Source organism: Anabrus simplex, chromosome 2 (assembly GCF_040414725.1).
Source record: "Anabrus simplex isolate iqAnaSimp1 chromosome 2, ASM4041472v1, whole genome shotgun sequence".
Taxonomy (NCBI): domain Eukaryota; kingdom Metazoa; phylum Arthropoda; class Insecta; order Orthoptera; family Tettigoniidae; genus Anabrus; species Anabrus simplex.
Window position 1 is genome coordinate 175144927 of NC_090266.1, and position 27457 is coordinate 175172383.

Below are 27457 nucleotides of genomic sequence, written 5' to 3' on the forward strand. Positions count from 1 at the left end.
CTTCCTAAACACTCTAATAGTTGTTTTTGAACAGGCTCTTTATTTGCAAGTTTGCTAGTTAGATTCTCCTTATGTTTTGCTGTGTTTATGTGTTGAATTATTTGAAATCTTTTCTCACTCCGTATAGTTTTCTCACATGCGCCACAGAACAGTACCCTATTACCTGAGATATTAGGTCACCTGAAAACTCCTTCTGTAAATTAGTTGATCTACAACTCGAAGTTGCTCTTATTTTCGGCATTTAAAGAACTTTTTAACGGACACTTTATAAGGGAAACAAACTTTGGTCACAACCAGTTCACAACACCGTTACATGACTCAATGGACAGCTAATCGACAGCTAAGCACAAAACCTGAGAGTAGATGATGAAACAGGGGATTCACTGCGTGACATCGTAACTCCTCACCACATGACAAGTTGCGTCATCATGTGCAACATTACTGCCAACATCAACCAGATGAAAAAAGTTGATTAAAAATTACTGTAAAAACCATTAAACTGATTAAAACATGCCATATAAGCGCTACAATATTAAAATATGATGCATTTATCAAAATCACGAAAATATGCAGTTAAATGCACCATATAAGCATGTTCAAATGACTGAAAATTCCATAATTCGTGCACATAATGTATAAGCATACATTTTTAACCCCTAAAAAACATGCAAATGCATGAACTTCTGAGCCCCATTCATTAGATTCCAAAGTAAAGTTTACCATAGAAAAAGAAAAAAAAGAAGGTTTCATAAAAAATTTTGATGTAAATATAAGACAGAATAACTTTCACTCCTACTATGATAAAGAATCACTGAGCTCTATAGCTGCAGTCGCTTAAGTGCGGCCAGTATCCAGTATTCGGGAGATAGTGGGTTCGAACCCCACTGTCGGCAGCCCTGAATATGGTTTTCCGTGGTTTCCCATTTTCACACCAAGCAAATAGTGGGGCTGTACCTTAATTAAGGCCACGGACGCTTCCTTCCCATTCCTAGGCCTCTCCTGTCCCATCGTCGCCTTAAGACATATCTGTGTCGGTGCGACGTAAAACAAATAGAAAAAAAAAAAGATAAAGAACCACTTGCTGCATCCGGAGTCACCTTACTATATTCACATATACAGAGCATTAAACATACCTCTCTCCCACGTAGAACGAGAAAAAGAACTACTCTTTATCCGTAAACAAGCTCAATGTAATGGTTTTGGACTTGTTATGGTGAACAAAATAATCTGAAAATTCAAACAGAGGTTTCAAACGAATCTAACATCTGAGCTAAAGAAGAATGATAAATATGCTAGATTCACTTTTAACAATCCCAATATATATGCAGTAACAAATCTGTTCAAAAAATATGACTATAAAATTGCGTACTCAACTAGCAATAATACTAAACAAAAATTTTCAGCTACAATAGTGTTAATTCCCTAGGGAAAGACAATCATTTAGATTCAGGGGTATACAAATTGAACTGTCACCAAAGTGAAAAATCTTACGTAGGGCAGACCAGACAGAGTTTTATGGTAAAATATCTTGCACAGGTTAAAATATCTTGCGCATGTTAATGCTGAGAGGCATGAAAAAATTTCATCTATGGGCCCACATGAGTGCAAGCGGTCATCAGTAAACTACTACAGAGCAGGATCTATCTTATGTAAAACAAATAAAGGCATTCCACTAAACACACTAGAAAGAATATATATATATATATATATATACAGATCAACAAGGTAACCAAGACAATAACCTTAATGAAATAATTGATAATACGAACCCCTCATATGAAGGAATACCTGCACATCTGGAAGCAGTAGGTAATAATGTTATTTGCTTTACATCCCACTAACTACACTTTTACGGTTTTCGGAGACGCCGAGGTGCCGGAATTTAGTCCCGCAGGAGTTCTTTCACGTGCCAGTAAATCTACCGACACGAGGCTGACGTATTTGAGCACCTTCAAATACCACCGGACTGAGCCAGGATTGAACCTGCCAAGTTGGAGTCGGAAGGCCAGCGCCTCAACCGTGTGAGCCACTCAGCCCGGCTGTGAAAGCATTAGGTATTAAAAAAAATAGAGACTGTAAAAGAAAGAAGCCGATTGAGCCTCTGTCCTCCCAAATATCTATTCCCCCTACCCACTCTCCTGAAGCCATTGAAACCATGACCAAAGAAGCTACAAGCCTCCTCCCCATTCCACAGCCTTGCCTCCTCCAGGGAAGAAGCAAACTTCAGAATGTACATATCGTTATTTCACTAGACAGAAAGCGCGCACACGTTGTGATACCACATTCTATACAATATTATGATGTCGATGCTCAAGTCACAGAATATTTTGATGCTACGATAATAACATTGGATACTGGCAGTATTGCTCAAACAGTGCCAAGCCTGGAGATAAGGAAAGAGCAGCAATGAATTAACAATCAATAAAACCATAACTCTTATTATTTGCAGATGCATTATGTACCAAAACTGCAAATATGAATAACAAATCTATTTCTGATATCGGTAGCATAGTAACATCCCTCCATGCACAAAGAAAAAAAGTTAATTGTTTTACGTCCCACTAACTACTTTTACGGTTTTCGGAGATGCCAGAATTTTGTCCCGCAGGAGTTCTTTTACGTGCCAGTAAATCTACCAACACGAGACTGACGTATACCGTACTGAGCCAGGATTAAACTTGCCAAGTTGGGGTCAGAAGGCCAGCGCCTCAACCGCCTGAGCCACTGAGCCTAGCAAGAAAAAAATCGTGCATCGTATTCTCTCCCATCACACATCTTGTGTTGCCATAAACATGTTTATCTTTTACTTTACCTTCTTACAAGCTGAGCACTGATGTTCCTCGTAATAATTACATCGCATTATTAGATCTTAGCATGAGTATGACGGGTTTTGAAATAAAATCCTCGATCCAGTCTTTTACAGTCTTATTAATAAATGGTGTATAACTTTTATACCAGGTTTATACACCATTTATGTGCTATCTGTTACTAATAAACCATGTATAAGCCTCGTATACGTCTGTTATACTGTAGTTATTCAATGAATTGCTTATACAGACCAGGACTCTTGTATAAGCATTATAGTCTAGCAGCGGAGTGACAAAAGAAACAAGTCATCGATTTATTTTAGCGGTATTTACTGTCAGTAGTAATATAATCACGGTCAAATATCCAACTTATCCATTAAGCACACAATGACAGAACAGAAAATAACGATGATCTCCACGATATTTTTAACATAGAACATTTAGAAGTTACGTAGGCTGGAAATGTTCATAAAATAAAACACTTTAAGAGGTGGAGTGACCCATTTCTCCTAGATGATGGAAGTTTTGAAGTTAAATATCGATTTATGAAGAAGTACGCCAGAATTGTTATTAACACAGTCAGAAATAACTTAATCAGAGATCATGGAGGAGACTGTATATCTTGTGAACTTCAAGTTCTCACAGCACTATGGACAAAGTGTGGAATGAGGTTAGTAATTTGACGTATGTACGCCATCACTACACTTAACCTAACTCCTGTAAAACCTTCAAACCTTTTAATTATCCTTTATTAAATGCTAAGTATGACTATACCCTCGAAACATGTATTGTAAATTTCTATAACCTCAAATACATATTGTGAATATGTCTAACCTTAAAATCTGTATAGTCAAAAACTGTAGAAAACTCTGTAATAATCGTATATTAGGTGTATTCCGCTATAATTTTGATACATATGGAGGTTTCTGGAAACTTACAATGATGTTTTATTATCCACATATGTGTGGAAGCTTTAGGAATGTTATAGATTTCTCCACGTGTCTTGTAAACTGTAATCGAACATTCATGTTTTATCTATTACATTTGACTGGCCAGTTGACAGTTGTTCGGACGTGTTCCATTGTAAGAACATTTCCAAACTGCTAGTCGAATGGTATATATATTGAGCTGACAGGCCAAGAGGCCCGAGAGTATGTTGCGAGTCAGTGTGAGGAGTTGATATCTGTACTTGTCAGAATCGACTGTGTGATGGTGAAGTGAATGATCAGTGTGAGGACTTGCTGATATCTGTACTAGTCAGAATTGACAGTAAATTGCATCAGTGTATTGTGTTGTGGTGTTGCTTATAACTGCGTATAACTGTGTGTTGTTACGGAATAGACTTAGCAACAATAAAGTGGTTTTACACAAGGAAGAGAACGTATGTCGTGTGATATTTATTTGCACCAGATAAAATTGCACTGCAACGATAAATTATTATCAGTGATATAATTATTAATAATGAAAATAATTTACCGCTGAGATATATGTATTACTGTTCTGTTCTTGTTTATTCGAACATTCTATTTTTATTTGTGCTACCACACTGCTTCTCAATAGATTTTGCACCCAGATAACCAGCAAAAGCGATCATAAAGGCAATGAAGTGAAGAAATACGTCGGTGAACTGGAAGAAGAGATTCCTACAGCTTGGAACGAGTGTATATGTGCAGTATAGTAACACAATGCATATACCTTGTTTACTAGTAATAAAAATATGCAATGCTTATACAGATTTTATTCAATGTATTAACTATCCAAGAGTTAAACAACTGTATAAGGATTTTTTATTAGTAGGACTGTTATTGTTCATACACTATATCGGCCTATGTAGGTATCATTCAAAAAGAAGGAAATTTGCCAGCTATATGTTTCACGTTTTCATGTGTATTTCAGGGTATAAGTATTCAGGCATAACCCTCTTGAGAAGTTTCCTGCTTAAGCAGATTTTTTTGAGTGGCCATTGAAAATTTTCTTAACAGATTTTACTGTATTTACAAGGAATCTACTTATCAAATACCTGAAGTGCTAGAAGTGACAATATCTGAACTGAAACAACATTAAAGTTGTGTTAGTTTACTGCTGGATGGATCAGTGGATGGTGAATCTGTGGAAGAACTAATTCTCTATGTAAGATTCATAAGAAATTTCAAAATCAAAGCAATTTTTCTATCACTCACACCTAATGAAAGTGGAAGTTGAATGGAGTACATGAGAGCACTTGAAAAGGAACTTGATAATCTTGGCATTTCAGAATGGTTATCCGGATAAAACTTAGTTGGTATTAGGACAGATGGCGCTGCTTCTCTCCTGGTGCATAAAAATTGATTAATTCATGACAGCAGACAAAGGGTCAAAAATATTGTTTCTGTGCACTTAATAGCACTTAGTCTTCAATTAGATGTATTAAGTTCTGTAACATATTTGGAATTTGTTGATGAATCGTCATTACATACAAACATTTTTTTGTGATTTGATAATGTGTAATATGAATGGCCTGCAGTAAGGGAACTTACCTGCAAGGGCTGTGGACCAGTGTTTTTTTGGTAGCAAGATCACATTTCTATAATTTAATATTTCTGGATGGTCTAAATGTTCAGATTTAAAAAAGTAATTCTGAGGTCAATGCTAAGTAGTGCAACTCAATTATTTATAAGTACAGTATCAGGTTGGTGGGATCCTTGCTGGCTCCTTAGTTCAGAGAAAATTTCTGCATCCCTGCGATAATCCAATACACAATGTGAACAAAATTTTGGAAAAGCCCAGCAGTTTGTTTGATGCGGCAGTAATAACCAATTCCCGGTTAAAAGCAAATGGGTTGCTATCAGCACACCGCAATCGTGACATTCCTACCAATGTCACTCTCTTTCCCCCTTCTCCACTCCCCTCTGATGGGACTGTCTCAAGGCGGTCACATGTTGACACTCATATATATGTCAACAACACTTGAATGTGTACTGGTACACTTTGAGGCAGGAAGATAATTCAGTGAGCAATTTTCAGTTAATTATTCACTTCATTTTATTCAATATATCTATTGTTTCCATTCCTTATTTCTTTTTTCAGATCGCTATTATCAATTTCTATGGATTTCAAACAACTATCATCTTAATTGTTTCATATTGAAGAACCAGCAGTAGTATTACATAATGATGGTTACATTTAGCCATAACAAAGCAACATTTTAGCTTCGATTTCTTCACCAGTGGTTTTATTGCTTTGCACTGAATTCCAAAAACATCAGGTTTTATCCTCTTTTTAAATGCTAATCAGCAAGAATTTTATAAGATGTTTTAAATATGTCCATGTGTTGAATTTTTAATTTATCTGTCTCTATACTTCATTTATTTTGCTTTTCAAAGAACACCAAAGGAATTAGTTGCTTTTTATCCTTTTTTAAGACACAAAATAGCAATCATTTTATAAGATGTTTTTAAATGTATCCGTGTGTTTATTTTTAATTTAAATGTCTTGGTACTCTTTTCATTTGTATTAATGAACTTGACCACTTTTGGTTTCAGTTAGAACCATACTGACTACTAATTATTTTGCTACCTGTGAGAAAACAGGGCTAATACGGGTCTGCCTGTCGATACAATTGTTTTACACAATTAGTATATGGTGATTACTAATTTAATTCATTTCATCATTGTACATGTTTCTTTTAATTTTATCTTGTACTTCTGATGTTAGCTGAAGATGGTCCATACAAGGATCGAAACATGTCCTAATTTATGATTAAATTGACCATTTATTACAACTAAATAGTTGTACAGTATTGAACAGGTGGATATATATTTAAACAAAATTTCCTTGTGGAAATTCTTTGATATTAAAATTCAATATATTGTGCTAAATCAAGATTTACTTCCAAGCTATAGCTAGTGCAATGTTGCTGACCAAGGTATTCTCACTTCTCAAAAATTAGACTCCTGCTCATGTCGTGATCTTCCGACAAAGTCATTTTGAATTTTTACATCATTTAAAACCAGCTTGCGTTTGGAAACTGCTTCAGATGATGATGATGATGATGATGATGATGATAATGATATCATTTAAACTAAGGAGCACAATGAAGGATTTTAGGTACAAATAAGCTCTTTACAAGTATATTTTGTCCCTTAAGAATGAAACTGACATTTTTGGTGAAAATGACCTTTTGGCACTGTTGGCATCGTTAACGAGTCCCTCATCTGTTTCAGCAGAGGGAATTTCATAGTTACACCTTGTTGTCCAAAAATTGAAGGTGAAACAATACCGCGTAAGTACAGCATATCATATATTTTTCAAACACCACGTAACTGCTTTGTCTCGTTTGGCGGGGTTTTGTGAAGCAAGAGGATTGGCCTCGAATTTTTATAACTCCCGCCCATTCGTGCGAAGTGAATTGAAAGTAGCACAGTATTGTTGCAGACAGCCAACTCTGCGACTGTCAATCAGTAGCCCAGGTCTACAATAATCGTACTTCGATGGGAGGAGAAGTTCGTCTCGAGTTCCCTATAGTGCTTGTATTAAAGTAATAATAATACTTGTGTTAAAATAACTGTGGTAATTACTATCCAGAAAAATCAGAATTAAAGCCACCGCTTTACTTGGCTTCAGAAGGAGAAGAGGAAAATTGCTGTTTGAGACATGTTCGCTGACGAGGAAATGCTACTCAAGAACTCTGACAATGTTGATGATAATATGTTCTTGGAGCATGAAATAAAAGCACAACTTTGATTCTCATTTGCAAATGCTTAAATTCCCAGAAGAAATGCAAAATCAAGTAAGTTTATTTTCAGCACTTTAAATTTTACATAATGTGGTTTTGAAAGATTATTAATTTATTAGTAGGTCTGTTCATTATGTAAATTAATATTATAACGGAGACATAATATAGTAGAACATCGATAATTCAAAATCGGTTAATTCAAAATCTCGCCTAATTCGGAGCAGCTCTCATTCCCGGAAACATGAGGTATGGTTTTGCATGTTATTTAAATCGTTTAATTCGAAATATGGATAATTCGTAATTTGAAGAACAATGTCAGTCTCATTACCAAAATTCAGACTTTTAATTCAAAACTGCCTTTACATTTTGAAAAAGAAAATAGTACTTTACAGAGTGATTTAAATTCAAAATCTCTCTGCATCATGAAAGAACGCGCCTTCCGGAACGTGTGGGGGTAACTTTGCACGCACTTTCACCTACTTCCATGTGTCTACAATGAGCTTCATATCTGCTATGTTCGAGCGGAATTGTAATTATTTTGTATTCGGCATTTTAAGGAACGCCACAATATCATGTAGGCTTAGCAGGAAGTGTGCGGAGAGGTAGAATCCGCGAACAATGGCGATGCTGACAGTTGGCATATAGCCTCGTCTTATGGGTTATAGCCTATAATCAATTTGTACGCACCAAACAATATTGTCAATGCTGATGAAACTGCACTGTTTGTTTATCTTATTTTTTTTAAATGCTGAGGCCAAACAGACGGTTTTAAAGGAGAGAATTGTCAGCCGGGAAATGTACTGTGTTGCTATGCAGTGTACACGGAAGCGAGATACTTCCTTCCCCTGTCATAGGAAAGTTCCAAAAGCCACGATGTTTTACGGGCAATGGGCACTTTCCATGCAATGCCAGTACAAGGCATTTAAAAATGCAGACAGTACAGTAATCCTAAAGATAAAACATTTGCACAGGGCAGCCAGCATAATTTTTCCTCATCTTTGAATCATGTTTTTCTTCCTTTTGTTGCGTGAGGTTGTGTTTGCCAATGTTTTATACAAGTGCATTATTTGAATAATGTAAACGCACCTTGTTGGATAAATTTCTGAAATAGTGCTTTCCATGGCATTTGAAAAGTTTAAACTGAGAATCAAGGTGACTGCATGCATTAATGGGTCTTAGAAGTGCCATAGCAGGAAATCGTACAAGTATAGTCACTGTACTGTTGTAATGTTCGATAAGCTGCGATGTTTTAAGGGCATCAGGTACTTTTGTGCAAGCACAAGGTATCTAAAATGCATACAGTACAGTAATCCAATGAATAAGCACCTGCACAGGGGAGCCAGTATATATTTCTCCTCATCTTTGAATCATGTTTTTCCTTTCTTTTGATTTCATTGCATGAGGTTATGTTTGCCGGTGAGTTATCCAAGTGCATTATTTCAATACTGTAAATGAACCCTGTTGGATACATTTTGGAAATAGTTATTTTCCATGGCATTTGAAAGCTTTAAACTGTGAATCAAGGTTAACTGCATGCAGTAACGGGTCTTAGAATATATTGTGTCACAAAGGTTGGAATTTCCAAAGTACATGTTGACGGTTAATTCGAAATCACGTAATTCAAAGTCCGATTTTTGCGTCCCAACGACTTCGAATTAACGAGGTTTTACTGTAGTTTTGTTAACATTCTAGATTCCACAGCTGTGCAGTTATTTACCCTTGAAACTATAGATGCAAATTCCAAATCATATTATCAAAGTCAGTCAGTATTTGTTATTTCACAGACTCTAAATGAAGTTTACGATCGTATGCCATAAAACGTTCTAATTTCCTTACATTTCGCTTTATTGCCTATTTTGGTAGGTATTGGTGATGGAAGCTGTGAGAATGGCACTCAGAAATTCCAGCCAAATGAAAAATCTTCACCTGGGTCTTCAAGCACCTCTACAGACAATGAAAGTATGCACGTTGCACTGCATTAATTTTCAGTATAGGATCGTCTAATTACATGCTAATACTCTCATAACATTACTTCAAATTTTTATAGATGTACTATATTTTGCTTTTTAGGTCTACATATCCTTCCTGCTGCCAACAACAAAGAATCTGAAGAAAATGATTCTGATTACACCTCTGAAACATCGGCTGAGCTATTCAATCACCAGAAGGCTGAAGAAGTAGTTTGTGATCGTGATGAAGAATTCTTTGGAAATTTAAGTGAATCAAGAAAAAGGAAGAAGAAAACTTTGAAAAGATGCATTGAAACACAAAGAAACTAAGAATGGAAGGCAAACCATACCTAGGTTACAGAAAAAAAGAAAAGGGAAAGTCATGTCGAGAGAAAAGTAAGGAAGCAGAGACCTACTTGCACTTCAAGTATGTGTGAAAAGTCCAAACTGAAGTAGTGCAACAACATTAAAGACGAAGAAAGTAGAGAGGTATATAAGGAATTTTGGGAGACCATGTCTTGGAATCAGTGTAAACTGTACATTACTGGGCTCGTGGATTTCATCCCCAGAAAACAACCATGTACAGAGGAATCAAGACGCAATGGTACGTTGGTTTATTATATTCGCATCAACCACCAGAGAAAACAAGTTTGCAAAAAATGTTTTTAAACACATTCGGAATTAATGAGTGGACCGTTAGGTACTGGAAAGTCAAACTTCGGAGCGTGGAACCATTTCTTGTGCTAAGAAAAACCATCCATTAGGAACTCGTAACAAGAAGAGAGGAGTACATGATTTTTTGGAAAAATTGCCGAAATTACCGTCTCGCTACTGCAAGAGCAAATTGACAAAAAGTATATCTGGAGCCTGTAATTCAATCAGAAAGTCATCTGTATGAACTGTACAAAGAGATTATAAGCTATAAATTTCATTTTTGTTCCATATTGAAGTGCAATTATAAGAAATTACCAAGTACATTACATCAAGTAAATAATATTACACATTTATTATTATATTGTCAATTTATTTCTTGACGAGAGACTCCACCTTTTCAATACAATACATCAAGTAAATAATATTACATATTTATTATTATATTGTCAATTTATTTCGTATCTTCTCTACAAAGAGAGTTGCAAAGGAACGAATAATGAGACTGTCAGTAGGTACACCTTCGATACCATTTTCTCTCACTTGAATATAGGATTGTTCAGGCCAAGAAAATATTAATGTGACCTGTATGCGGGCTACAGAGCTGGCAATATAAATGAGTACGATTTTTTAAAACATAACGCCATAAAGGAGAAAGCCAGAAATGAGAAAACGAAGGACAAAAAGGATGCAGAAGCCAGAACATGTGCAGTATTCACCATGGACCTTCAGGCAGTAAAGGTAGCTCCGTTTCTGAGAACTAGCGCTTTATATTACAAAACGAAGCTTTCAGTACATAACTTTACTACATATAACTTAGAAACCCATGATGTATCAAGCTATTGGTTCGATGAAAGTCAAGTTGAACTGGTGGCTTCAGTCTTTGCCTCTTGCATAATTGATACAATAAGCAAGCAGTTGGAAAAGTCACGAGTTCATGTCGTCTTTTATTCCGACGAATGCACCTACCAAAATCGGAACATAGTTCTGATGGCTAATGCTTTGTTGAAGCTAGCCAACAAAACTACAAATTGGATTTTGAGGATGATTTTGTAGAAATGCCCAGGAGGCCTACACCAGTAAGTGAACAAGAGCTTCCAAAACTTTACCAAGAACGCTTAAAGATCAAGAATACAAAATGGGATCATCTTCAGCAACTAAAAAGTGTAATTCCTAAAGACTGTCATTCCTATTACGACAACATTCCACACTCATAAGAAAGAATACAAGGTATTAATTGTGTACCATGATCATAGTTTGTGACTCATTTCATGTGGCCCAATTTGGGTACTATGAAAATCAAAGATTTTGGACTTTTTTATTTTAAGGTTATATTTTAAATCTAATGGTAAAAATTACTTAAACAATTAGGTTTTATCAATTTGATTATAGAAACTACTTTTTTCTGAAAATTAACTGATCCAATACCCCGTAACTGATGCTACGGATTAAAAAAAGATAAAAATTAATTTAACAGCACTATTTGAGTGCCTAGTGATGCGTTTACATCACAATATCAAAAAATAACTTTCTTCTTCTTTCCGATGAGGCCTGCTAAGGACCACGTGCCAATTTCAATTCAGTTCTTCATACTTTGTTGTTTTCTCTTCTGTTCCTTCCAATATTCTTTCATCTTTTCACTATGCTGTTTCTGTCCTCAGACCACTTCACACCAGGCTTCTTGTTCAATCTTCCTTTGAATCCTTTCATACTTACTATCCCCTTTCTAAAAATCTCTCTGTCCATAATTTCTTCTCTTATATTATTTCTTTCTAAATCTTTCTTTACTTCTTGAATCCAGCTAGTTGTTGCCTTTTTGTCCCAAAGGTACTTCAAAATCCTTTTTTGTTAATCTGAAATCATCTATTCTGTAAATGTGTCCAAAAAATTGCAATCTCCTTTTTCTTATGGTTTCTGTTTCTTTTCTATGTTCCTGTATATTTCATTATTAGATCTTAATTTCCATACTTCTTTTGTTTTCATAGGGCCTAAGATTTTTCTCATGATTCTCATTTCTAGTACCTCAAGTTTATCTAATTTATATTTTAGTACCAGGCATTCACTTACATATAGGTATTCTGGTTTCACCACTGTAGTGTAGTGCCTTATTTTAAGATTTTTTGATAGACACTTTTTGTTATAAAAATTCTTTGTGATACCATATGCTCTTTCAATCTTGTGTACCCTTTCTTCTACTGCAGATTTGTCTAATTGAATTATTTCTCCCAGACATTTCAATTTTCTTACTCTTTCCACTGGACCAATATCTGTTGCCAAAATTTTGGAGCATTCTTGATGTTTGTAATATATTTTGTTTTTTCTACAGAGATTCTCAAACCTGTCTTGTTGGTTATTTCTTCCAAGAGATTGATCTGTGTTGTTGCACTTGTTAGGTTTTCTGACAATATAGCAAAATCATCTCCAAATGCTAGGCAATTTATTTCAATGCCTTTGTTTTTTCTCCCCAAACGTTACCAGCAAAATGTTATATTCTTTAAGCTTTACATTCCAAATTCTTACAATTTTCTCTAGAACACAAGTTGAATAGAAGGGGTGACAAATTGTCACTTTATTATTTTGTCATCATCATCATCATCATCATCATCATCATCATCATCATCATTTCCCATTATCCAGCTGTAGCCAGATAGAGGCAAATATGGTTCCCCTCCCCTTTCTTTGGTCTTTCCACTACTCCTCCTCCAACACTGTGTCCCAGTCCAGATTTCTTTCTCTAATACTGCGTTGGATTGTGTCCTTCCATCTCAATCGTGGTTGTCTCCGGCCTCTCCTTCCTTGCATTTGCATATCCATCACCTTTATTGGCATTCTGTCATCACTCATTCACTTTACGTGCCCAAACCATCTTAATTGGCTCTTCTCTGTTCTATCATTCATTTTTTCCACTCAAATTTCTTCCCAGATTTTCTCACTGCTTATTTTGTCTCTTCTACTCTTCTGTATTATACTCCTCAAGAACTTCATTTCAGCTGCCTGTATTTGACTCTCATCCTTCTTTGTCATTGTCCAAGTTTCTGCTCCGTAAGTTGTTACGGGTATGTAATACATCTTGTACATAGTTTCCTTTGCTTCCATTGGCACATCTTTGTCCGATAACATCTTTCTTAAATTATGATAGAAACCGTATTGATTTTTATAGTACCCAAATAGAGCCACATGAAATGAGTCATGTCACGTACTCTCCCTACTACATCGTGGGATTTGAGACTCTACTTTTCTTCGCCTACCTTACTTGTAATACCAATATAATGGTCCGTTATTGGACATTATAAATTTTCCAGCTAACTCATTCTTGGATGCCTGCGTTTCGCCCTCGTGTGCTAAGTTAGGTTCATCAGTTGGGGCTTAGCACACCACCCAAGACGCAAGGCTAGTGCATACTGTGGAGGCCACTGCATAGGCTACTTGAAGCCACCAGCAGTGCCAATGCACTATGAGAGCTATGTCTCATTTCCCAAAAATTGATGCCTGCCTGGCCATCAGATAATACAGATGTTGATTCCCTATGGGAATCAACATCTGTATTATGTTACTTGTCTCGTCATCCAGTGCTGCTGCATTCTACGACCCGCCTGCTGCTATGTGTCGCTCCTTATCAGCTATGCGTCTACTCGCCCGGCCGGCTCTTCATTTACTGGGCATGGTTTTGCACCCCCTCCTCCCTCCGCTCAAGTCACGTATTACGTCTGCCTTCTCACATGTTCGGTGATTGCTACTCTCTGCCTATATAAGCTCACCTTGATCTTCTTTGTGACGAGTTGGGATATGAGGTGATTCTAGTGTGGAGGGCTTCATTGGTCATTGTACAGCTGGTCTGTACTTCTGCTGTTCTACGAACTGGCTTTTCTATGAGGAGGTGGGTGAGCAAAGGACATGCATACAAACTTTTAAATATTTCAGCTATTGGTCTTGCCCTTCTGGCTTGACATAACAATCTCCATTTTCAGTCTATCTCTTTCAAACATGGACTTACTATTTTCGATTTATTGTAAGTCCCGAAAGTTTTATAATATTTTCAAAGTGTTGCGGAAGTATCTTCAGCTATGGACACATAATTTTGAATTTAATAATGGGTGTCTCGTAGATCATTGGAATCTTGTGTCTATTTTCTGCGAACTGTCTAGGACTTCGAGTGTGCGGACTTTATCAACCTCTCTCTTTCCCCTTCCATTCGTTTTTCCACTTTTGATCCTTAAAGAAAGAAGTGAAGGACCAAAAGTTAAAAATTGGTAATGATTGTTACTGATCTGTCATTAATTAGTCATGCTCCTTTTAACACCGATTTATTTTACGATTGAGTATATTCTAATTGAGATTGTATTATGGGATTCATAAAAAAAAATTGTGGCTCACAAATCCCCAACTTCTTTTAACTTTTGTCGTTTTATCATTTTTTTGCCAACATTGGTGCTGATCTAGTCGTTGTTTCAAAAACATATATATATTATGTATGCCAATGTTCATTTTGCTTCGGTCCCTTCTTTTAATTGGCCGATGTGTACTATTACTCTACTTCTTTGAATTGTGAGGATCCATATTGTCGTTCCTTGACAACCCTTGTACTATTTTGAGATATTGTTCACTCTGTATGTGTACTCCAGGTATTATTATCAGTGTTCGTCCCTTCAAATTATGTACCTTCCTTTCAGATTTTGGCCCTTTTGTGCATTTCTCTAGTGTGACGCAAGCATGTTATTTCCTATCGTAAACCAAAAAAAGATAATATAAATAATAATAATAATAATAATAATAATAATAATAATAATAATAATAATAATGAAAAGGCTTGTAGCAATTCTAGCCAGGATCACTATTGTGCTTAGACATTAGTTGGAATTCCCAATGAATGGGCTTGTTGGTCTTGTATCTTGTATAAAATTCCTGCTTTTTTTGAGTATCACCAAAAGAAAAAAAATTGTAACATTTTTACCTTTATCTTGTTGTCAGTTTTGAAAATACATAGCTTCAAACCCTTTGGTTGTTTCCAAAAGAAAAGGGGTTATTTTATTTTCCCTGTTCTTTCCATGTCCATGTACCTACCATGACTTTGCCTTTTGGGTTTGCCCCACAGCACGGCCCACTGCACGTGATTAACTCTGCTGACCTGCTGTATAGTGGAGGGCTGGGCACCTTATTCCGAAAGTAACTGGCATATTAACCACTCCCATCGCTTGCTAACAAATCACGTGACAGTCACGAACTATGATCATGGTACACAGTTAATACCTTGTATTCTTTCTTATGAGTGTGGAACGTCGTCGTATAGTATTACAGATAGGCTTACTATGTATTATTTTGAAAATAAATGGCTTTTTTCTCTCTCCTGTAAACTTCGAGTTTTTTTTCAATTTCACGTTATTAATTCTTAAGGGACGATACGAAAAATTCACAGCTCAATACTGATAATATCAAATATTATTTGCATGCCCTTTTCCTTAATTTTATATATGAGAGGAGTTAGACCAATGTTGCACTTAGATGATTAGGAACAGTGGACGAAACATCATCTTACCAGGTACAGGTTGTTGATTTGTTGTACTTGTATTGGTGCTTGCAGTAACATTGTTAGTTTCACCATTGGTATCACCTCCTCCTATCCAAGGACTTATATGGTTTAATGACACTTGCTCAATGAAGGACGTACCATACTTCCTGAAGTACCACCACTCAAAAATCTAAATTACAAAAAAGAAAAACTCAGTCTTGAATATTTAGCTTTCATGACTGCAGTGTACTTGTAATAGACTTCCAGTTTAACAGGCTGTAGGTCAATTCCCACAGGTATTCAGCTGGCAATTTTTCTTCTCTACTTAACATCTCTTTGGCATATAGACTGCAATATGTACTAAACATTACCTAAAAAGCTGAAAATCTATTTCAAGTCAAATGCATTTATAAACAGTGAACTTCTAAATATGACTGAATAAATCACAGTATATCAAAATACCTACCAGTATAAGTCCTGATATTAGAGATGATGTTCCTGTTAAGGCAACATAGAACTTCGGTGTCAAGGTACTCAGAAACATGGTAGCTGTGAAGAAAAAATAAAATGTCAATTTCAGATCTTTTTTTTTACATAAATAAAAGAATAATTCAATCATGAATTGCAACAGAACAGAAAGCACAAAGAATATCGACAAGCTATTTTTCCTCAAACCTCAGTAGTAATAATATGTCCATTAATTAGATGAAGGAAAGGCAACACATCACATCAATCACTATCTGCTAGTCAACTGCCTATACATTTTTTAAGAATTCCAAAAACACAACAAAATCCTTTGTACAACCACTTCAATCAGCTGTACTGTCAATCCCTGTTGTAGAGCACCACATACATGCTATAGCTAGGGGATGCTAAAGAGTGCATAAGTAAAAATAACCTCTGTTCCAATTGGCTAACATATAAAATTTTAAAAACCACAAGCTATTTAAAAGTGTTTGTTCCTACACTAAGACTTCCTTCCATTTCCACCATGAAAAAAACAGCAAGTAGTATAACCAGTACCAACTTGCAAATTAAATGATTTTTACATGGAAGATAACTGGCTACTTTTGTTTTTCCTTTAATATATATATCACAATTGTAATTTGCAAATATCATTCATTTTCTTTAAAGTAAACAAATCTTAGCAGACATAAACTACATACCAGATAGAAAAATTATTTTATGCTGCACTCCTAGAAACAACTTCAAGATAAATGTAATAATACAAAATCCAAGTTATATATATTTTGTCTAATATGCCAGTATGTCTTGTAATAGCTGACATCAGAGGCCCAGTCTGATAGTAGTTGTCCTCCTTTTCTTTTGGTAGCTAATAATAATGTTATGGAGACGCCGAGGTGCCGGAATTTAGTCCCATGGGAGTTCTTTTGCGTGCCATTAAATTTACCGACATGAGACCGATGTATTTGAGCACCTTCAAATACCACTGGACTGAGCCAGGAACGACCCAGCGAAGTTGGGGTCAGAAGGCCAGCGCCTCAACCATCTGAGCCACTCAGTCCGGCTCCTAAGGTACCAGGTTTGATCACAACTGAGATCGGTGACCTTTTAGGGTGTTAAAATGTTTTATTGGCTTTTGGCATATTAAAAACTCCTGCAGGACAAATTTCCAATATGTCGGCATGTCTTATAACCTCTATCAATTGAACAAACATTAAGCAAATACCATTACATTAATATGTCTTAAACTGAGAAACAGGATAGACTGGAATATTCTGAATAGTCACTGCAATAAATGCTAAATGTTTTTAAACACCCTCGAATGCTATAATCCTCGGCCAGGAACGATCATCTATCTTACTAACAGAAGGATGATAACAAACAAACTGTACTACTGAGGTCGGCAAGTAATAAATAAACGCAAATCTTTTTTAATGTATGGACTAACAATGATCTTCAATACAAAAGTCCACTTTAACACTTAGTGAAGCAATGGAGACCATGCGAATATCGAAAGTATAAAATTGTGCCACCTAGAGAACTGTAACACACAGCACAGATAAGACAATGGCTACAAAAATACATCCGAATGAAAATAAAACGTAGCTTGAGATATAACATAAAGCTTGCGCAAACTCTCTCCCTCTTGTTCAATATAAATTTCACCTAAAAACCAAGATTTAAACTTAAGATGCAATGGTGAAATTTATGAACCACAGAGAAGCATTTGTAAGGATTAACAACAGAATAACACACTCCGACCTCCAGTTTACATTTTCCATTCCGGACTTCTTCCAAGAAATGAATCATGGTTCTTTTGTTATTACACTAGCCAACATGATTTTGCGGTAAAATAGAAAATATGTAATTCTTATGGAAATCGCTGCCCTGATTCCGAAAATGATGCTATTTTTTTCCTATCGCGTCTAGTTTTGACGCAATTCAGTGTTTTAGTATCTGCATGAATTCGTAAGATGTAATGTTGAGAGATGTTCTCACGCAACTTTTTATTAGAATACAATTATGTGATTTGATTTGTTATTGTTTGTATTTTATTATAGATTTATTGCTGTCTAAATTTTCATTTTGTAGTTGGGGGTATCCTGGTATATTCATAACAAATTCCCCCAGATACGCAATAGACCGCGAGGTATGTAGGATTGAAGATAAGACAGTTGAGCGTTTGTCTTTCATCTTAGACCACTTGAATAAACAGACGTGTTAAAAGCCCCAGCCCTTATGCAATGTTTATGATGGACTGATAAAGCAGTTTCCTTGCAAAGATAACAGTCCGACAGTATTATACTCACGAAGATGAACTTTCATTTTGTAAGGATGTTTCAAATCTTCTACGTCAATTGGGAGAGAAAGAGTATGATCCTAGTAACTGGCGTGTTTTTATTGACTCTTCCAAAACAAGTTTAAAGACTGTTTTGTTTCATAATCAAAATTTCCTGGCATCCGTACTACTTGCACACTCCACAAAAATGTCTGAAACATACGAGACCTTAAAGTTGGTGCTTGAAAAATTAAATATCACGAGCACGGGTGGCAAATATGCGGTGATTTGAAGATCAGTGGATTGTTGCCGGGACAACAAAAAGGCTATACAAAATTTTCCTGTTTTCTATGTGAATGGGATAGCAGGGCATGGGATAAACATTGGGATACAGTGAATTGGCCAGAAAGGAAACCCTTCTAGAGATCATTCGGGAACTTCAAAAACCAGGAAATTCCACGGAAAACGGGACAAGACAGAGGTGTGAATCTAACCTGCACATAATGTAAGTAAAAAAACTATGCATGTTTAACCATGTAATTTTTATTCAAGGTACGGTTATATTAATTTAAAAGCAACTGTACAGCCGAAACTAAATAGGCACTTTATGCTTCAGTTTCACGAATTTCAATATACATTAAAAATATAATCCAAACCATCTACTTGCTTACAAAGCAGCATTTATGTGTATTTAATGCATGCAAAATATGATTGCGTTTTGCAAGCTGAAATTTACATTAATACATCAAATTTAATCAATACTAAGTATCAACAATTTTACGTAAGAACAAAATAACATTTTGTAAAATTGCCACTAAACCAGACGTGATACGCCAAAACTAATTTTTTTCTCGAATTCTGCGTTCAGAAATTCATAAAACCCACCTATTTTCGTTTTTATCACACAAAAAAGTTTTTTCTTTTTTGCAGGCTAGTGTTATAGTAGAAACACGTGGCACATTCAAGAATTAAACTCTGTCATGTCAAACAAAGTCAAAGTTGTGTAAAATCCAAGGACCAACAAACTACCCAGACATGTTAGTGAAATTTTAAGGAGCTCTGTCATCAGATCACAATGAATGCTAGGAAGTTTGGAGTTCTCTAAGACCTTTTAAGGTGTGGTTTTTGATGGCCAAAAGATAACTTGCAAAAGTGACGAATTCTGAAAGATTTATCAATAGTATGTAAAAGTAGTGTGGGATAAACAACTAAATATACATGTACTGTCCCCATGTTCACTCACATACAGACTCAACTCAAGCTAATAAAAGACTTTCAATAGCTGCCTGATTGTGAGTTAATCTAGATTTAAAATAAATTTTAGTCCCTATTATAATACACTGTAGAGGTGCAGACAGGTAAATCATAGATTCTATCACAATATCCCAACATTTTCTGTCAAGGGGCAGCAAATATTTGGGATGTTTGTGGGTTACTGTAGTCACGTCCTAGTTCGTGAACCACGGGCAACGGCTGAGTGGCCTAGTAAGTGGTCCTGAGAGTCGGGATACCAGTTGCTATGGAATGGGAGTGGGCATCTTGGACATATTCTGAGTCAGGCGGCTAGGACTATACAATTCACCGGTGGTCCATAACCCATTAGAGGAGAGATCCTCACTTGGACTATGTGCAAGTAGGGTAGCATCCTGCTTCATGAATTTACCGAGCTCAGAACATTTTAAGCAAGCCTCGGACCTATGGGAGTAATGGAGTCCCACTCCCATTTGACAGGCGAGGGACTCCTTGGAAACAACTTGCGAACGAAATGGAATTCGATGGGGAGCTATCAATATTAATGGGGCTTATGGAAGAAAGGTAGAACTGGCTGAGTCAGCTAAGGGGGTGCATCTGGATGTGCTAGGAGTAAGTGATATTCGGGTAAGGGGAGATAGCGAGGAAAAATAGGAGATTATAAAGCATACTTGACGGGTGTTAGAAAGGGAAGGGCAGAGTCTGGGGTAGGGTTCTTTATCAGGAATACCATTGCACGCAACGTAGTTTCTGTTAGGCACGTAAATGAGCGAATGATGCAGGTAGATTTGTCAGTTGGAGGAATTAGGACAAGAATTGCGTCAGTGTATTCACCATGTGAGGGTGCAGATGAGGATGAAGTTGACAAGTTTTATGAAGCATTGAGTGACATCGTGGTCAGGGTCAACAGCAAGGATAGAATAGTGCTAATGGGCGATTTCAACGCGAGAGTTGGGAATAGAACTGAAGGATACGAAAGGGTGATTGGTAAATGTGGGGAAGATATGGAAGCTAATGGGAATGGGAAGCGTTTGCTGGACTTCTGTGCTAGTATGAGTTTAGCTGTTACGAATACATTCTTCAAGCATAAGGCTATTCACCCCTACACATGGGAGGCTAGGGGTACCAGATCCATAATAGACTATATCTTAACAGACTTTGAATTCAGGAAATCTGTTAGGAATGTACTAGTTTTTCGCGGATTTTTCGATGATACAGACCACTATTTGATCTGTAGTGAACTAAGTAAATCTAGGCCTAAGGTAGAGAAAGTGAAATCTGTCTGCAAACGAATAAGGGTAGAAAATCTCCAGGACGAGGAAATTAGAAGTACATGGATATGATTAGTGAGAAGTTTCGAACAGTAGACAGTAAGCAGGTTCAGGATATAGAAAGTGAATGGTTGGCATACAGGGATGCTGTAGTAGAAACAGCAAGGGAATGCCTAGGAACAACTGTGTGTAAAGATGGGAAGAGGCAAACATCTTGGTGGAATGATGAAGTGAGAGCAGCCTGTAAACATAAAAAGAAGGCTTATCAGAAATGGCTCCAAACAAGGGCTGAGGCAGACAGGGATTTGTACGTAGATGAAAGAAACAAGAGCGAAACAAATAGTTGTTGAATCCAAAAAGTCATGGGAAGATTTTGGCAATAACCTGGAAAGGCTAGGTCAAGCAGCAGGGAAACTTTTCTTTTTTGCATGTTTAAAGGGGCCTAACATCGAGGTCATCGCCCCCTAATGGTACGAAATGAAATAACAAAAAGTTCAAATTCATCCACTGACCAAAATAAAATAAAAAATATCATGAAGAATGAATGGATGGACATGAACTCAACAACAACAACAACAACAACAAAAACCAGTGGATCAGATATTTAAAAAATTTTGTAAATAATATTATTACTGACCAAGGGACCACTTATAAAGCACAATGATGATTGATGTCTAAAGGGGTGCAAAATCCACGTTTAAGGCCCCACAGAATGGTACATGTCGCGAGTAAAGTAGAACCATGGCATCTGTCATGTTGGGGTACTAATCAAAAGTAGCGAAGACTCACGGTGTTCCAGAGAAGATGGTACTACTCACAAGGATTGCACTTCGTACAGGGAACGCAGACCTATGGTGTTTCTCACACAATGGTGCCACTCAGAGCCAACGCAAACCGATAAGTTTCCCCACCTAGGCGTACTAATCACGGGCGCCGGTATTCCCGTGGTGTTCCTCACATAGTGGGTACTAATCACAGGCAACGCAGACCCATGGTGCCGCTCATATAGCAGTACAACTCACAGGCTACGCCCAGACCCGCAGTGTTGATCACATGGGTACGACGCACGGGTACTGGGAGCCCCCAGGCCAGCCTCTTTACTGCTACTAATCACAAACCTATTTTGTACCAATTTAGTGGTACTACTCGCAAGTACAGGCAACCCATGGTGTTCCCCGCATGATGGCACGAATCAAGAGTAGTTTTATGGTTCTAATTCAATCATCCCTTGATCGCCCCTTGTAGTCTCCTCTTACGACAGGCAGGGGATACCGTGGGTGTATTCTACATGTGCGTCCCCCACCCGCAGGGGGTAGGGAAACCTTTCTGGACAGTAATAAAGAATCTTAGGAAGGGAGGGAAAAAGGAAATGAACAGTGTTTTGAGTAATTCAGGTGAACTCATAATAGATCCCAGGGAGTCACTGGACAGGTGGAAGGAATATTTTGAACATCTTCTCAATGTAAAAGGAAATCATCCTGGTGGTGTTGCTAACAGCCAAGCTCATGTGGAAGAGGAAAATGATGATGGTGAAATTATGCTCGAGGAAGTGGAAAGGATGGTAAATAAACTCCACTGTCATAAGGCAGCAAGAATACATGAAATCAGAACTGAAATGGTGAAGTACAGTGGGAAGGCAGGGATGAAATGGCTTCATAGAGTAGTAAAATTAGCGTGGAGTGTTGGTAAGGTACCTTCAGATTGGACAAAGGGAGTAACTGCACCTATCTATAAGCAAGGGAACAGGAAGGACTGCAACAACTATCGAGGTATCTCATTGATTAGTGTACCAGGCAAAGTATTCACTGGCATCTTGGAAGGGAGGGTGCGATCAGTCGTTGAGAGGAAGTTGGATGAAAACCAGTGTGGTTTCAGACCACAGAGAGGCTGTCAGGATCAGATGTTCAGTATGCGCCAGGTAACTGGAAAATGCTACGAGAGGAATACGCAGTTGTGTTTATGTTTAGTAGATCTATAATAATAATAATAATAATAATAATAATAATAATAATAATAATAATCGTATGGCCTCAGCTACTGTGTGCAGACATTTCAATTTGATGCCATCTGGCTGGCTGCTCGTCAATTTCGACATTCCGTTTTACTCTAGGCCCACTAGATGGCAGACCGAGTAAACCAAAACTCTCTTGGGCGACTGTGGCTGAGATTTAATGAATTTTGTCGGGTAAACAACAAATGTGCCACCAAAGATCTTTTACATGCCGACATCGTACGACATGGAGTGTCGAATGGACTTTTTTCCGCCCTTCATAAATCCGACTACCTCTGCCGGGTTTGAACCCGCTATCTTGGGATCCGGAGGCTGACACTCTACCATCCACAGAGGCAGAGATCTAGAGAAAGCATATGACAGGGTACCGAGGGAAAAGATGTTCACTATACTGGGGGACTATGGAATTAAAGGCAGATTATTAAAATCAATCAAGGGCATTTATGTTGACAATTGGGCTTCAGTGAGAATTGATGGTAGAGTGAGTTCTTGGTTCAGGGTACTTACAGGGGTTAGACAAGGCTGTAATCTTTCACCTTTGCTGTTCGTAGTTTACATGGATCATCTGCTGAAAGGTATAAAATGGCAGGGAGGGATTCAGTTTGGTGGAAATGTAGTAAGCAGTTTGGCCTATGCTGACGACTGGGTCTTAATGGCAAACTCTGCCGAAAGCCTGCAGTCTAATATCTTGGAACTTGAAAATAGGTCCAATGAGTATGGTATGAAAATTAGCCTCTCGAAGTCTAAATTGATGTCAGTAGGTGAGACATTCAACAGAATTGAATGTCAGATTGGTGATACATTTTTTTTTTTTGCTATGGGCTTAACGTCGCACCGACACAGATAGGTCTTATGGCGACGATGGGATAGGAAAGGCCTAGGAGTTGGAAGGAAGCAATGAAGGTACAGCCCCAGCATTTGCCTGGTGTGAAAATGGGAAACCACGGAAAACCATTTTCAGGGCTGCCGATAGTGGGATTCGAACCTACTATCTCCCGGATGCAAGCTTCACAGCCGCGCGCCTCTACGCGTACGGCCAACTCGCCGGGTGATTGGTGATACAAAGCTAGAACAGGTCAATAATTTCAAGTATTTAGGTTGTGTGTTCTCCCAGGATGGTAATATAGTAAGTGAGATTGAATCAAAGTGTAGTAAAGCTAATGCAGTGAGCACCCAGTTGCGATCAGCAGTATTCTGTTGGAAGGAAAGTCAGCTCACAGATGAAACTATCTTTACATCGGTCTGTTTTCAGACCAACTTTGCTTTACAGGAGCGAAAGCTGGGTGGACTCAGGATATCTTATTCATAAGTTAGAAGTAACAGACATGAAAGTAGCAAGAATGATTGCTGGTACAAACCAGTGGAACAATGGCAGGAGGGTACTCGGAATAAGGAGATAAAGGCTAATTTAGGAATGAACTCGATGGATGAAGCTGTACGCATAAACCGGCTTCGGTGGTGGGGTCATGTGAGGTGAATGGAGGAGGATAGGTTACCTAGGAGAATAATGGACTCTGCTATGGAGGGTAAGAGAAGTAGAGGGAGACCAAGACGACGATGGTTAGACTCGGTTTCTAACGATTTAGGTATAGAACTAAATGAGGCCACAACACTAGTTGCAAATCGAGGATTGTGGCGACGTTTAGTAAATTCACAGAGGCTTGCAGACTGAACACTGAAAGGCATAACAGTCTATAATGATAATGTATGTATGTATGTATGTAAATGGAAACAAAAATTAAATATCCACACCAAGTAGTCTGTGTTTTGTGTTAGTTAATTAACAATTAACAGAGAGAAAAACTTCTGGATTATCTCAGCCTACTTTGCACACAGAGTGCACTGTCGCCTCAGTAGAGCAAAACAAAGAAACTAACCTTAGAATGACTTCTCAAAACCAGGAAATTCTGGGAAAATATATTTTCTAACTCCAGAGCTACTGTCCTTTAAACTAGAGCCTACAGCCTGCATAGTAAAACACACTTTTAAATAGAATTCACTCACAAAATAAGTTCTTGATGGTCGCAACCATATCCCAAACTCAATGAAACGACGATTACTCCTCTAACAAAAAGTGATTGGAGTGTGGTATTATAAAGAGACAGTGCAGATATGCAGTATATTACAAAATTCTCAACTGACCACCAATAATTTTTACATTAAGATGACTGACACTATTAGTTCAAGTGTCTTAAAACTGTAAAGGTTTATCTCATAAAAGCTGACCCATTACTCTGAAGGTGACACTGACCCACATGCAGCAAGGAATGTTTACAGCTGAAGTATCGAACACGTACTGTGAACCATGACATTTGACGAGAAGAGAATGATATAGAAAACAACATTAGACTGTTTGCAATCTGCTTCTTGAACTGACACATGTTGAGTCAACGTAGGCACCTACCTTTGACTGTTTAATACAACAGTTTATTTGGCCCCTTGTGGAAGAGCACAACCAATAAACTTATAGACATATTTATTAGTGACAATCTTAATTCTGTGAGGAGGAAGAATACGATTGTGTAACACCTGCAAATATATTCCAAGGGGAGGATTTTTGAAAATGAAACAGTTTATCAAAACTATTAAGATTCTTCCAGCTCAACTAACTCAGGTTCAATTCTTGCCTCTGGCATGAACTTCAGACTGATTAGAGCGTCTAGGACAGTGTGTATCAGCCAAAGGTAGAAAATAAATCAGTAGAGACAAGGATTAAAATTTAATTCTCTGCCATCCTAAAAGTGTTTTCCTGAGATTTCCCCACTTCAGTGCTATGCATATGCCAGAATGGTACTTCCAGCTAAATTGAATGAATTGACGGTCATTAAAAGCCTAAGCAAAGGGAAATTATTGAACGAAACGGAAAACTTGTACATTTATTTGGATCAAACTTATAACAAAAATAATAATCTTAACGATGTCATCGATAACAAAAATCCGTTATATGAAACAACTCCGAGGTTAATCCAGGCCGTAAATCAGGATAAAGTTCCCAGTATGTTTAAATCACAGAACGAATGCGCTCCAATAGCTACATCTAATGCCAGACCTGCCCAATCCAGGCCGTAAATCAGAATAAAGTTTCCAGTATGTTTAAATCACAGAACGCATGCGCTCCAATAGCCACACCTAATGCCAGACCCGCCCAATCCAATTCAAGTAACGCCTCTCAAGCAACAATACAGACGCACGATTTGAAACTCACGCCCCCTTCCCCACCATGCTCCACCCCTCCGCTACAGCATCAATATTACACTAGGAGCAGCAAGCTTAGCCGTTCAGACACAACCGGAACAATTGGTCCCAGCTAACGTCAACAAGACAAGTAAGTTCATACGATAAACACTCACTCTACATTTATTACCGTATTGGGTTCCACATTCATCATTCTAATTCCCCGTTTTTTCCCTTATCCAGTTACAGACAACTCATATTCCTCCCAGATTGAATATGCACCAATGGGAAGTTTATCAACAAGAACGACGGAATTTTCCAAATATTTTTATCCGATAAGCAATGAATGAAATCAACAATATGTATCCTACTTACATGCTTTAATCTTAAAACATAACCATGCTTCTTTCTAAAGGAATATTCAAACTGTTTCAAACCCTAACATGAACGACTTTAACCAAGGTTCCGGTATTGTTAAAATTCTTACGACTCAGGCGACCATATCAGCTGAAGAAACGCCAACTCACGCAGTGATAAATTCTAGTCAATACAATTTGAGAAACCCTAATTCACGCTGTGATCAATCCAATCCACAATTGGAAGTCTAGTCATAATAAAATAAGTTAATTCATTGTTCATAAATTCTGGCAGAATAAAAATTGGTACCAAAATTTCTAAAACCCACGCAGAGGAAGGGTATAACCAATACGAATAGAATTCAGAATAAGGTCAACAAGATTTGGATAAGAAATGAAATTAAAGCAACGTACAAAAAGAAAGCCCTCCTAAATTTACAATTATATAAGGTTCATTTACTTTTGGCCCAAATGTTGTCTCTGTTGGAATGGAATTCATTCCAACTACATGTGGACTTTAAATTGAATATTAACGATTTTAACCAAGATTCCGGTTTTGTAAAAGTTCTTACGACTCAGGCGACCATAACAGTTGAAGAAACCCCAACTCACGCAGTGATAAATTCTAGTCAATACAATTTGAGAAACCCCAATTCACACTGTGATCAATCCAATCCACAATTGGAAGTCTAGTCATAATAAAATAAGTTAATTCATTGTTCATCAATTCTGGCAAAGTTAATGTATCTACATATTGTACATATTGTAAATTATTGTAAACTATGTAAATAGTATTAAGTTAGTTTACTATAAGTTCCAATGTTATAGTTTTAATTCTTGACCTTAAGTTTAATATAGGCTGAAGATGCTCATAACTAGGGCGAAACATGTCCCTAACTGGTGTGTTTAATTCATGTAGAATTTAACCGCTAAAAATATATATTTGTATTGAATAGGTGGACACAATATTTTTAATCTTGAAAGATTTTACTTATTGTATCTTCAATACAGAACAAAATGAGAT

At 37.2% G+C, this 27457-nt stretch overlaps 1 protein-coding gene across 6 annotated transcripts in view; it reads right to left on the reverse strand.

Annotated features, from left to right (window-relative positions):
• Positions 1 to 27457, reverse strand: part of LOC136862726 (protein ST7 homolog) — a 374644-nt gene that overhangs the window by 298744 nt on the left and 48443 nt on the right. For all 6 annotated transcript variants that reach the window (XM_067138951.2, XM_067138952.2, XM_067138950.2 and 3 more), the window contains 2 exons: positions 16094 to 16176; positions 15655 to 15817 (listed from right to left, as the gene is read on the reverse strand). In XM_067138951.2, coding sequence (XP_066995052.1) covers positions 15655 to 15817; positions 16094 to 16176 — 246 coding nt within the window. The remainder of the gene's footprint in view (positions 1 to 15654; positions 15818 to 16093; positions 16177 to 27457) is intronic.